Here is a 12,380-nt window from a genome sequence, read left to right as displayed (position 1 = left end):
AGTCAAATGATAATGAGAACACAATATACCAAAACCTTTGAGACACAATGAAGGCAGTCCTAAGAGGGAAATTTAAAGCTTTAAGTAAGTGCCTATATTAAGAAATCAGAAAGGTCTCAAGTAAACAACCTAATGTTTTACCTTAAAGCACTTGGGAGGCAGAGGTAGGAGGATCACCGTGAGTTCGAGGCCACCCTGAGACTACATAGTGAATTCCAGGTCAGCCTGAGCCAGTGTTATTCTAAGCTAGGTAACCCAGACCCAGAAAGCCAAATGTCACATGGTCTCTCATACGTGGAGCCTAGCTACGAATGATTGGGGTTCTAGGAATAGGAGTAGGAATAAAACTCAGTAGCAGAGGTCAGTAAGCTAGAAAGGAGATATAAAGGGAATAGAAAGGGAGAGAAGACTTAATATGATGGTATTGTATATATGTAAATAAAAGAACAGATTAATGGGGGTGAAAAGTTCTAAGTGAGGTCAGGGGAAGAGACTGAGTAAAGGAAAGGTGGAGGGAGTGCTATCAAAATCTAAGAGGATATAAGTAAATCATATGGAAACCTACTTTTTTGGACAATGGAACACTTAGAAGTCATGGATTGTCACTAAAAAATTTTCAGTGCCAGGGATGGACCTTCCACTGAGTTGTTGGCCAGGAAGGTCCCTGATGCTCCCAAAACATTGCAGGCCATTGCTGAAGCCCTTGGTTTCCTACCAGGAATAGTAAGACCTACTGCAGAAGACTGCACATACTTGGGCTGCAAGGTCACTGAGAAATCCTGCTGGAGCTGAGCTGAAAACCTCCTCCATGTAGACCAGCTGACAAAAAGGTGGAAAAAGCCACACTGCATGCAGTTCAATGGAAGAGAGAAATCACCAGTGAAGATACCCAACAGTGACCACTGTAAGCCTTATATTTGGCCAGCCAAGCTAAATGAGCCAACTGGTGCAATAGTAGCACATCTGTTATGGGGAAAACCAACTACCCTCTAATGTGACTGGAGGCCTGCTCCATAGGAGGGAATACATTCCTGATACTGAAAACCTGCAACAGGGGTAGTCATGAGTAATAGGGGTGTAACGTCTGCTGTTGTCTGGCTAAATGTATGTACTATGCTCACCAAACTTCCCAGTAAGCACTTCTCTGAATGTTCATACCCTTATATTAATGCTACTCTCACTTTTGGTTAGAGAAGCTTCTTTTTTCAGATGGCAGTGACCTTGGAATGACTCAGAAGGCACCACGGTGCTGAGAAGTGACAGAGGAGTGCTCAGCACTGAAAGAGCTCTATCACATGTTCCAAGGCTCAGGGTCCACTGTGGAAGAGGTGGCAGAAAGTATGTAAGAACCAAAGGGTAGGACTCCTTACAAGGTGCTCCTCCAGACACAAAATGGCGTGGATGTCCATGTTCTCACAGTGCCTGACACTACCTATACAAGACCATCATAATAGGAAGAAAAGATCATGTTGGGTCATAAAACCAATATTATGCCTATGAGGAATATAGGGAAAGCAATATAGGAATCTGTCTGTAAGGTGCTTGCAATCTAATCAGATAACTCAAAAACTTGTGAAAAGATAAATGAACAGTATTAAGCAGTGCCATATGCTTAACGAAGGCTAAAGGATGTCAGATCATAGGTCACTGTAGGGTAAAATAATCAGGGAAGATGTTTCCTTTCAGTGGAAAGATGAGCCTTTGACCCTTGAAATTTTAAACTTATGTAGGAATCTAGATGCGAGCAAGTGAAGAAAATGGAAGGATATGACAAAGAGATAAGAAATGGAAATTTTTATTTGAAGAAAAGTGAATAAATTATAGCTTGACAAGACTAGGATCATCCTTGTGCATTATGTGTTCTATATACTGAACTCAGGAGAAGAGTACCTGTAAAATGCCTGGCAGCTGCAGTGGATGTCATGTGATAGATGGCAGGGCAATTCTGTCCTTCTGGAATCAGGATATACCACAATATTGTGTGTGTGCGTATACACTACAGACACTCTGAAACACAGAACCTCTTCCCCTGAGAAGTTTATAAAACGGAAAACCACCCATAAAAATAAATAATAGGTACTACCAATTTTAGACCTATTTATGAGTTTGAGTGTACAAAAAGAGAATCTTTGTTTAACAAGGTAATGTGTGTGATATATTTGTTCTTATGTAATTGGTAGAAACCTTGTTTCTACAAGGAAATTATTCATTAAATAAAGCTATAAGAAGTTAAAAAAAATAGTTGAGAAGCCCAGAGCTAAACATTATTAAACTGGTCTTTCAAAAACATGTGCTTTAGAGAAAGTTGTGAATTGGAAGAAACAACAGAAACTAAAGATTTAAAAATATTTTCTCTGAAGCTGGTTGTGGTGGCGCATACCTTTAATCCCAGCACTCGGGAGGCAGAGGTAGGAGGACTTCTGTGAGTTTGAGGCCACCCTGAGATTAGTGAATTCCAGGTCATCCTGAGCAAGAGTGAGACCCTACCTTGAAAAACAAAAAACAAACAAAAACAAAAACAAAAATTTCTCAGGAAATGACCAATCTTGCCCTAAAGTGGTTCTAATAGCCCTGACAAATTCCCAAACTAGATGCATACATGGGATCTAGGATAAAGAAAAACCAGAGTGGATAGAATAAATTTTTCACAGGTATTTTAACCTCTTGCAACAGTGCCATCTTGTATGACTGCCCAGGCTGGTTTTCCACCCCAGCCAGTTTGCAGCACATTAGAATTTGGGATACTGAGGGGATTGTAAAACTTTCTATGACATAGTAGTCTTGTGAAGATGAGTCAGAAATTGGGAGTTCCATTTCTAGGTGGGTCCTGTGTACGAAGTCAAAGGGTCTCCCTTAACAGACTTCTCTTGGTTCCAGGAACAGGACCAGAAATAGACTAAGCCATTTGGCAGAAAGGGCTGACTGCCAACTCCTCTGTGGTTTAGAAAGCCATCACTTCTCAACTCACCCTTTCTTCCTGTTTCTTCGCCTCCTCTGAATGCTTCTGCAGTGTCACTTTGAGAGATTCCCTGATGAGCTGAATTTCGACTTCTGAAGCAGAGAGTTTCTTTTCAAGCTCCATCTTTTCTTTGCTCAAGGCTTCTGTCTTCTGTGCAAACTGTGCACGTAAGAAAGTGTTCTCCCGCTGCAATTCCTGCCAAAAAGATTCTTAATATATAACTATTCCCTACTCTGAGCTTTTCTCAAATAACGTGTGGTAGCAAGCCCTCTAAGTGATTCTGATGCACACTCAAATTTGAGAACCACTGTTTTAAAAGCAGTACCTGGGGAGCTGTACCATAATGGAAGACATACAGACAAGACTCAGGCTTGGGGCTTAGCTCTCACTACATACTATGATCTTAGGAAAGTACTTCTGCCTTATTGGACTTCAATTGTTTTCATTAGTAAATTGGGGCACTAAACTATCTCTGTAAAAGCCTTTTCCATTCGTGATTTTTTTTGGGGGAGGGGCAAAGCCAGTACTAATAATAATCTAATAATTCCCATCATTCAAAAGCCCAAGTTGCAGAAGGGTGGGTGACAAAGAATTCTCCTCAAGCTCTCGATCCCTATTAATGGTTTTCTACAGCTATTCTTAGATATACAAGAAAAAAGACAAGAGCAGCTCTAAATCCCCCAGTGCCTCTCTCCATTTGGCCAGGGCTGGCAGATTAAGACTTCTAAGAATATGCTAGGACCTTACTATCTACCATGCTCTGCCTTCCTTTCCTGATACCAAGGCAAGTGGACTTTCACCTGTTCTTCCCTCTAGTCTTTTCTACCCTTGGGTGGGTATAGCATAATGTGCTTTATAATTAATATGTTTACTTTTTGAGGGCAGGTCATTTATATTACTTGATTTCTCCTGATTATCTAAGCATAGGGAAAACACTGAGTTTGATAAGCAAAATGCTATCCAGGCTACTGCTGATACTTACCTGTAGCCTCAACAAGCAGACATCCCCAAAGGGGGCAGGGCGGCCTAAAAGAGCACTATGCACTTGTAGTTCACTCTCTCGTACTTTCTGCTCCAGTTGAGAGATATGTTTCCTCTGCCTGCAAAAGCCATAATCAGACTTGGGATCCCAACATTAATTCCTTTAAAACAGGAGCACATTTCCTTAAACATATGTATAGCATTCTGTCACAGGCAACTTTTCCCCAAGGGAGATTCAATCATGTCTTCACCCCCAGATATGGCTCAGGTGGCAGACCAAAGTATGACTTCACCAATACCAGTTTGGTGAACCAATGAGTTTATTGGGATTACCTACAGAACAGGGTAAAGGCTTATTTACAGGAACTTCGTGACGCCCCCCCCCCCCAATGCAGCCACATCAACAAGATGTATCATTCCATCCTGGATGACAACCTCCCCATGGCCACTTCAAGGAGTTCCCTGTGTCCAGACTACTCCTTGGATGCTCCTCCCCAGGGTAAGGGCTTAGTTACATAGCAGCGGGCACTGCAGAGCAGCCATACCACTGAGAAGTCTCATTGTACCTTGAATGATTTCCCCACAACTGCTTCAAGGAGCTCCCTGTTCTGTCCAGGAGTATGGAGACCTAGAAGTCTCATCCTACCATGAATGATGACCTCCACATAGCTGCTTAGGTAGAGCTGTGTCAGGATTACCCCTGAGGAAGCTCTTCCCTCAGCCTTGGGGTCAGGGCTTACTTATAGAACATGGAGATCCCTAAAGCAGAGCTTCCGTGGCGTTCATTGTCACTTGATCTTTTTACCCTCTATAGGCACTATCTCTTCCTAAGGCCACAGACCTTGTGTGTCATGGCATATGGCTGGCACAGGGGGTGCCTGAGATCTCAGGTGGAAGGAGGTCTAATAATCCTCCCCATGCCTTTTCTATGAGTTGTTCCAGCTGCTTTGGATAAAGTTGGTAATAGTTGTTTACAGCTTCCAATGTGGAGGAATTTGCCATACAATACAAGCCCTAGTATGTAAGGAGGTTCTAGACAGCACATTTCGCTGGAGGAAGAACAAATGAGAAAATAGCAGAGGGAAACCTGCAGTGATCTGTTATCCCCTGTAGGCCCTCCCTAGAGCCTCAGCAGAGAGACTAGTCTGTCACATTAGTAAGATACAAAACTAGACTCCTTATCAACCAGGCTTTACCTTGAGGCAAGGCAGGAGCCTAAATGCAGGGAGTGCAATGTGGACTAACAGGGACAGGAGATCTGCCCTTGGGAAGACCTCATTATGTGCCCTCAGTGGTGAGCAGAGCCTGGTCTTGTAACACCCTGCCTTCTTACTTGTCAATGAGGAGCTCCTTTTCCTTCAGAAGGTGTTCATTAGTACTCAACATGCTGATCCACTGTGCTGGCTCTAAGGGGGGCAGTAAAGGAGAAAAAGCAGCAGGATGGTGGCAGATGGCTCCATTCTGAAGCTGGAAGACAAACAGTTTTGATCTTGACCATAGGCACCTGAAAATAACTGAATATCCAGCTATGTTGGGAGTCAAGGCCTAGCTTGGCTCAGCCAATGATAAAGCCCATGTTTATGAAATAATTTTAGCTCTGATGCATGACTGGAAAGAACCTGCCAGGGAGATTTCTGCCAACTAAACACTGGCTCAAAAGGGCTCTAGTTTCTAAGGTCAGTTATAGTTTATCACTTATTATCTCGTAACAGAGGCAAACCAGGAGCTAAGATGTCCTCATCAACAAGGAAGGAGAGTATGTCCTGCCCCCCTTCCTTCCCACTCTTGAGCAGCACAGCACAGACTTAAACAAAATAACAAGAACAAAAAAGCAGTTCATTGGGGGGGGGGGAAATCCCCACAAATATGCAGGGGTTTCTACAAATACATCAGGTATTATGAGAATTAAGTAAATTCTGTATGTAAAAGTACCCAGATAGAGTAAATATGCAATTACTGTTAGGTGTTCTAACTTTTTGGGTTTTCCCTTGTAACTCTCTACTGTGAAAAAACCATCTCATGTTTTATTAGCCTACCACCAGATTCAATGACCATGAGCTCACATCTTCATTTCCTATGTACAAACATCTTTCTTTCTTCACAAATATTTTCTTTGTGATTTTTTTTTAAAACAACTTAAAAATATTTTAATTCCCCAGACACAAAATGGTCTGGATATCCAGTGCCTGACACTACCTACACAAGACCATCATAATAGGAGGAAAAGATCATGACATCAAAATAAAAGAGAGACTGATTGAGATAGGGAGGGGATATGATGGAGAATGGAGTTTCAAAGGGGGAAGTGGGGGAAGGGAGGGTATTATCATGGGATATTTTTTTATAACCATGGAAGTTGTTAATTAAAAAAAATGAAAAAAAAATACCCACAATAGGATCCTCACAATAAGATCCTAGTTTCAAAAAATTTTTTAAAATTATTTATTTGAGAGAGACAAAGAGAAAAAGGCAGGCAGAAGTTAAGTATAGACACGTCTTTCTTTCTCCTTCCACCCCCCAGGTAGGGTCTTACTCTAGCCCAGGCTGATCTAGAACTCATTCTGTTGTCCTAGGTTGGCTTCAAACTCAGAGATCCTCCTACCTCAGCCTCTAGAGTACTAGCATTAAAGGTGTACACTACCACATCTAGCTACTAATGTTTTCTTTAAAACTGGGCTGGAGAAATGGCTTAGCAGTTAAGGTGCTTGCCTGCGAAGACCTAAAGACCCAGGTTCAATTCCCTAGGACCCACATAAGCACAAGGTGGTGGATGTGTCTGGGGTTCATGTGCAGGGGCTAGAGCTCTGGCATGGCCATTCTTAGTCTCTCTTGCCCCCTCCAATAAATAAATAAAATATTTTTTTAAAAAGTAGAGTCAAAATTTACAGGACCAGGTATGGTGGTACACGCCTTTAATCCCAGCACTTGGAAGGCAAAGGCAGGAGGATCACTGTGAGTTAGAGGCCACCCTGAGAATACATAGTGAATTCCAGGTCAGCCTGGGCTAGAGTGAGACCCTACCTTGAAAAAAATCAAAATAAATAAATAAACAAATAAACAAACTTATAGGGACTGGCCAGATGTGGTGGCATGCCTTTAATCTTAGCACTCCAGCAGGCAGAGGTAGGAGTATCACTGAGCTTGAGGCCAGCCTGAGACTGCATAGTGAATTCCAGGTCAGCCTGGGTTACCTCGAAAAACCAAAATAAATAAATAAAATAATAATAATAAAAAACTTAGCAGGGCTGGAGTGGTTGATCATTTATTAAAGAGACTTGTTTGCAAAGTCTGATGGCCTGAGTTTGATTTTCCAGTGTCCACATAGAGCATGCACAAAGTGGTGCATACATCTGGAGTTCATTTGCAGTGGCAAGAGGCTCTGACACTCCCATATTCACTCTTTTTTAAAAAACGTTCACCTTTTTTTAAAATTTAAATTTATATTTATTTTATTTATTTGAGAGAGACAGAGAAAGAACTGGAGAAAGAGAGAGAGAAAGAAAGAATGGGCACACCAGGGCCTCTAGCCACTGCAAATGAACTCCAGATGCATGTGCCACCTTGTGCATCTGATTTATGTGAGAACTGGGGAATCAAGCCTTGAACCAAGATCCTTAGGTTTCACAGGCAAGCACTTAACCACTAATCCATCTCTCCAGGCCCCCCCCCTTTTTTATGAAGACTTATTTTTATTTATTTATTAGAGACAGAGAGAGTAAGAATGGGTGTGACAGGGGCTCTAGCCATTGCAAATGAACTCCACACACAAGTGTCACGAAGAGATGGCTTAGCTGTTAAGGTGCTTACCCTGCAAAAGACCCAGGTTCAATTCCTCAGTACCCATGTAAGCACATCATAGCACATGTGTCTAGAGTTCGTTTGCAGTGACTAAAGGCCCTGGCGCACCCATTCTCTTTCAAATAAATAAAAGATAAAAACTTATAGGGCAAAGACTACAAAGAATATGCAAAATGCAAAGAAAAGGTCTGTACCTGCATTTGTTCCATCTGTAAACGAATCAATTCCAACTGTTGCCGACATGTACTAAGTTCACAGGACTGTTCTCGGGGATGCCAAGGGTCAGGGTTTGGTTGCCACACCTGGGAGGATAAAGGCTTGGAGAGCCCAGGAGCAGGCTGGAGTCCCAAAGGGAGCACCCCACTGCTGCTTCCATGTGGTCCATTCCGCTCAAATACTGCCCCACTGCCTGGTGCCTTCTTGGACTCAGGCAATACTTTATACAACTCTTTGTTTGTATCAGATCTTGGGTTATGGAAATGAACTCGGTAGTGAGGATCTGAATATAGTGTCTCTACGGCTGACTGATTGAGGGTAGACTCCATGTTAGGAATATCAAATTTTCTCATCTCTTCCTCTCTCTCATGGCCCACTGCTGGAAACCAGGACTGCTGAATCCCATTTTCTCCAGTGGCACCAGAGAGATACATGAGATCTCTTGATAGGCCCGGAGAACGTTTCACTGAACCAAAATCCCCATTTCTTGTCATCCCCACACTTTCACCCAAGCCTGATAAAGGGAGTTTGGAGGAAGAGGATCCAGCAGATGTAGAATTTGGCTTGGCAGGAGAGGCTCCCAAAGTAGAAGGCATCACATGGGCTGTTGGGATGGTTATGTGGCTTTTGATAGGCTGGAAAGAAGGGCTGCCATTTGAGCTGCAAAAATCTGTGAAGAGAATAGTTTTCTTGAGTCAAAATTAAAACACCAAGCTTTCTTAAGTTTGGTTGCTATGCCAAACACCCTCTGGCTGTGCTTAGGCCAGGTAGAGAAAGCAATTAGGAAAATCAGGGAGGAGCTAGGAGTGGTAGCTCATGCCTATAATTTCAGCACTTGGAAGGCATAAGTTGGGTGAATGCTGTCTAGCATGGTCTATACACTGTGAGTTCCAGACCAGCCTACGTTACAAAGTGAGATACTGTCACAACCCCCCAAACCCTCTCCCAAAGATAGGAAAGAAAAAATAGAGCTTGATTAGGCAGGATGACATAGCAACCTGGAGATGTGTTTTAATATCTCAAATGCTATTCAACAGGTAAACCAGCAAAAAGCAATTATGGGGGATGGAGAGATGGCCCAATGATTAAAGGTGCTTGCTTGCAAAGCTTGCCTTTACAGGTTTTATTCCCTAGCATCCACATAAAGCCAGATGCACAAAAATGACACATGGGTCTAGAGTTTGTGCTCAGTGAGGCCCAGGCATGCCCATTCTCTCTCTGTATGGCTCACAGATAAATAAATAATATTTTAAAAGATAATGATGGCTTCACTTTTAATTTATATGTCCTTTGTACTTCAATAAAAAATCTTGCTAGTCAATAAGCAAAGCTGAAAGCCAAATTAAAAGAAAAAAATTTAACAGGGCTGGAGAGATGGCTTAGCAGTTAAGGGACTTGCTGGCAAAGCCAAAGGCCCTGGGTTTGAATCCCAAGGTGGTGCATGAGTCTGGAGTTTGTTTGCAGTGACCAGAGGCGTTGGCATGCCCATTCTCTCTCTCAATCTGTCTATCCCTTTCTCTCTGAAATAAGTAAATAAAATATTTTAAAAAATTAAAATATCACTGGGCTGGAAAGATGGCTCAGCAGTTAAGGCACCTACCTGCAAAGTCTAAGGACCCAAATTCGATTCCCCAGTACCCATGTAAACCAACTGCACAAGCTGGCATATGATTCTAGAATTTGCTTGCAAGCGGCTGGAGGCCCTGGTGCACCAATTCTCTCTCAAATAAATAAATAAAATATTTTTTAAATCTTAAAGAAAATATCACTTACTTTAAAGGAAATGGATTAGGTCCTACTCTTCAGGAAGCTAATAAGAATGTCCTTTCCAAGAGGTGTGAAAATCCTCTGTGCTCTCCAAAAACTTCCCAATGAAAGTAAATGAAGTAAGGGAGGAATCTAAGCTGTCTAAAGAATAATGTGAATAGCTGGTCCTGCTCAGTAGGGTAGGGAGCACAGCATCTGAGTCAGGACTGTTCTTTCTCCCACACCCCAGACCTGACTGCCTGGATATGGGAAGTTATTCTTAGTAACTCTCAGATTTCACTCTAGCACAGTGAGCACTCTCAAGTGGGTATCCTCTATTTTATATTTTGCTTTCTGTTTGCCTCCTTGTTTATACCAGACTAAGGTTTTTAACCTTTCTTTTAAACGAGATTTGTATTTTTGGTAGTTCTTGCCTGGTTGTAGAAACAACTCTCTGACTGGCCCTGAAGAAGGTTCACATTTCTATTGATGTCAAACTTTCAAGAACAACTCAGAAGAGGATTATAAGGCCACAGAGCTAATACACTAGGAGAATGGGCTTGCTTGCAAGTAAGATGGGAATATAAGGTCATATCCCCATTGCTACTTTTAATAGCTTTTTTAAAGATTATTTATTTATATTTAGTTTTTTGAGGTAAGGTCTCAGTCTAGTCCAGGCTGACCTGAAATTCATTATGTAGTCTCAGGGTGGCCTTGAACTCATGGCGATCCTCTTACCTCTGCCTCCCAAGTGCTGGGATTAAAGGCGTGCACCACCACACCTGGCTGATTTTTTTTTTTTAATTAGAGACTGAAAGAGAGAGAGAAAATAGGCACCCCAGGGCTTTTAGCTACTGCAAACGAACTTCAGATGCGTGTGCCACCATGTGTATCTGGCTTACGTGGGACCTGGAGAATTAAACCTGGGTCCTTAGGCTTTGCAGGCCTTAACAGCTAAGCCATCTCGCCAGCCCTTTAATAGTTTTTTAAATTGTTATTTTCTGAGATAGGATCTCACTTTAGAGATCCTGGAACTTACTCTGTAGGCCAGGCTGGTCTCAAACTCAGTGATCCCTTACCTCTGCCTACTGAATGCTGAGATTAAAGGAATGCACCACCAAGCCTAGCTAATAGTTTTTTTGTTTGTTTTTTGAGGCAAGGTCTCACTCTTGCCTGGGCTACCCTAGAACTCACTCTGAAGACCAAGCTGGCCTCAAACTCAGGGCAATCCTCCTACCTCAGCCTAATAAGTACCGGGATTATAAATATGAGCCACCACACCTGGTCTACCTATGCTTTTAATAGGAGTAAAACTAAATAAAGAGGTAGGAATGTAAATTTCTTCTCAACTATAACCTAACTCTTTACCAAACCAAGCATGTCTACCATGGGAAAAGGTTCTCTACTAACACAAAGCCCACTCAATTACTGACAGATTCTATGTCCTTTCCTAAAATTGCTGAGGTAGAAGGATCACAGTGAGTTTGAGGTCACCCTGAGACTACACAGTGAATTCCAGGTCAGCATGGGCTAGAGTGAGACCTACCTTGAAAAACTATAAATAAAAAAAAAAACTAAAATAAATAAATAATGAAAGAGTTGTTGAAGAGTCTAGAGAGATAGCTTAGCAGTTAGGGCACTTGCCTGCTAAGCCTAAGGAACCATGTTCGACTCACAGATCCCAGATAAGCCAGATGCACAAAGCAGCACATGTGCAAGCTTGCAGAAGCACACAACGAGGTCACATTTGGAGGTCAACTGCAATGGCTGGAGGCCCTGGAGCACCAATTCTCTTTCTCTCACTTATTAAAAAAAATTGGGCTGGAGAGATGGCTTAGTGGTTAAGGCACTTGCCTGCAAAGCCAAAGGACCTTGGTTTGATTCCCCAGAACCCATGTAAGCCAGATGCATAAGATGGCCCATGTGTCTGGAATTCGTTTGCAGTGGCTGGAGGCCATTCTCTCTCTTTCTCCCTGTATCTTTCTGCCCCTCTCAAATAAATAAAAATAAAATATTTTTCAAAAAAAGCAATCCGGGTGTGGGGCAGAGTAGGAGAATCATCTTGAGTTCCCCTATAACCTCAACATATTTGGGAAGCTGAGGCAAATGATTATTGTTTTTTGAGGTAGAGTCTCACTCTAGTCCAGACTGACCTGGAATTCACAATGTAATCTCAGGGTGGCCTCAAACTCAGCAACTCTCCTACCTCTGCCTCTTGAGTGTTGGGATTAAAAGTACATGCTACCACACGTGGCTAGTTTTTTTTAATAAAGTCTCCATTTTTTATTACTTGATTTATTTTTGTTTTTTCAGGTAGGATTTCACTCTAGCCCAGGCTGACCTAGAATTTACTATGTACTCTCAGGCTAGCCTTGAACTCCCAGTGATCCTCCTACCTCTGCCTCCTGAGTGCTGAGATTTAAAGAATGTGTCACCACACCCAGCTAAGTGACTGAATTTAAGATCAGCTTAATCTACATATGGAGTTTTAGGCCAGCTAGGACTACAAACAAAACAATTCTGTAAACCTACAACAGGGTAGTCATGAGCCTTAGGGGTATAATGTCTGCTAATTTCTGGCTAAATGTATATAGTATGCTCACCAAACTACCCAGGAAGCACTTCTCTTAATGTTCATGCCCATATATTAATGCTATTCTCAATTTGGTTAAAGAACCTT

At 42.2% G+C, this 12,380-nt stretch overlaps 1 protein-coding gene across 2 annotated transcripts in view; it reads right to left on the bottom strand.

Annotated features, from left to right (window-relative positions):
• Window positions 1–12,380, bottom strand: part of Cep85 (centrosomal protein 85) — a 47,986-nt gene that overhangs the window by 20,303 nt on the left and 15,303 nt on the right. For both annotated transcript variants that reach the window (XM_004657489.2, XM_045150183.1), the window contains 4 exons: window positions 7,933–8,624; window positions 5,274–5,407; window positions 3,942–4,059; window positions 2,969–3,154 (listed from right to left, as the gene is read on the bottom strand). In XM_004657489.2, the coding sequence (XP_004657546.1) occupies window positions 2,969–3,154; window positions 3,942–4,059; window positions 5,274–5,407; window positions 7,933–8,624 (1,130 nt within the window). The remainder of the gene's footprint in view (window positions 1–2,968; window positions 3,155–3,941; window positions 4,060–5,273; window positions 5,408–7,932; window positions 8,625–12,380) is intronic.

Source organism: Jaculus jaculus, chromosome 5 (genome assembly GCF_020740685.1).
Source record: "Jaculus jaculus isolate mJacJac1 chromosome 5, mJacJac1.mat.Y.cur, whole genome shotgun sequence".
Taxonomy (NCBI): Eukaryota; Metazoa; Chordata; class Mammalia; order Rodentia; family Dipodidae; genus Jaculus; species Jaculus jaculus.
The sequence above is the reverse complement of the archived record's forward strand: the minus strand, read 5'-3'. Positions and strand labels throughout refer to the sequence as shown.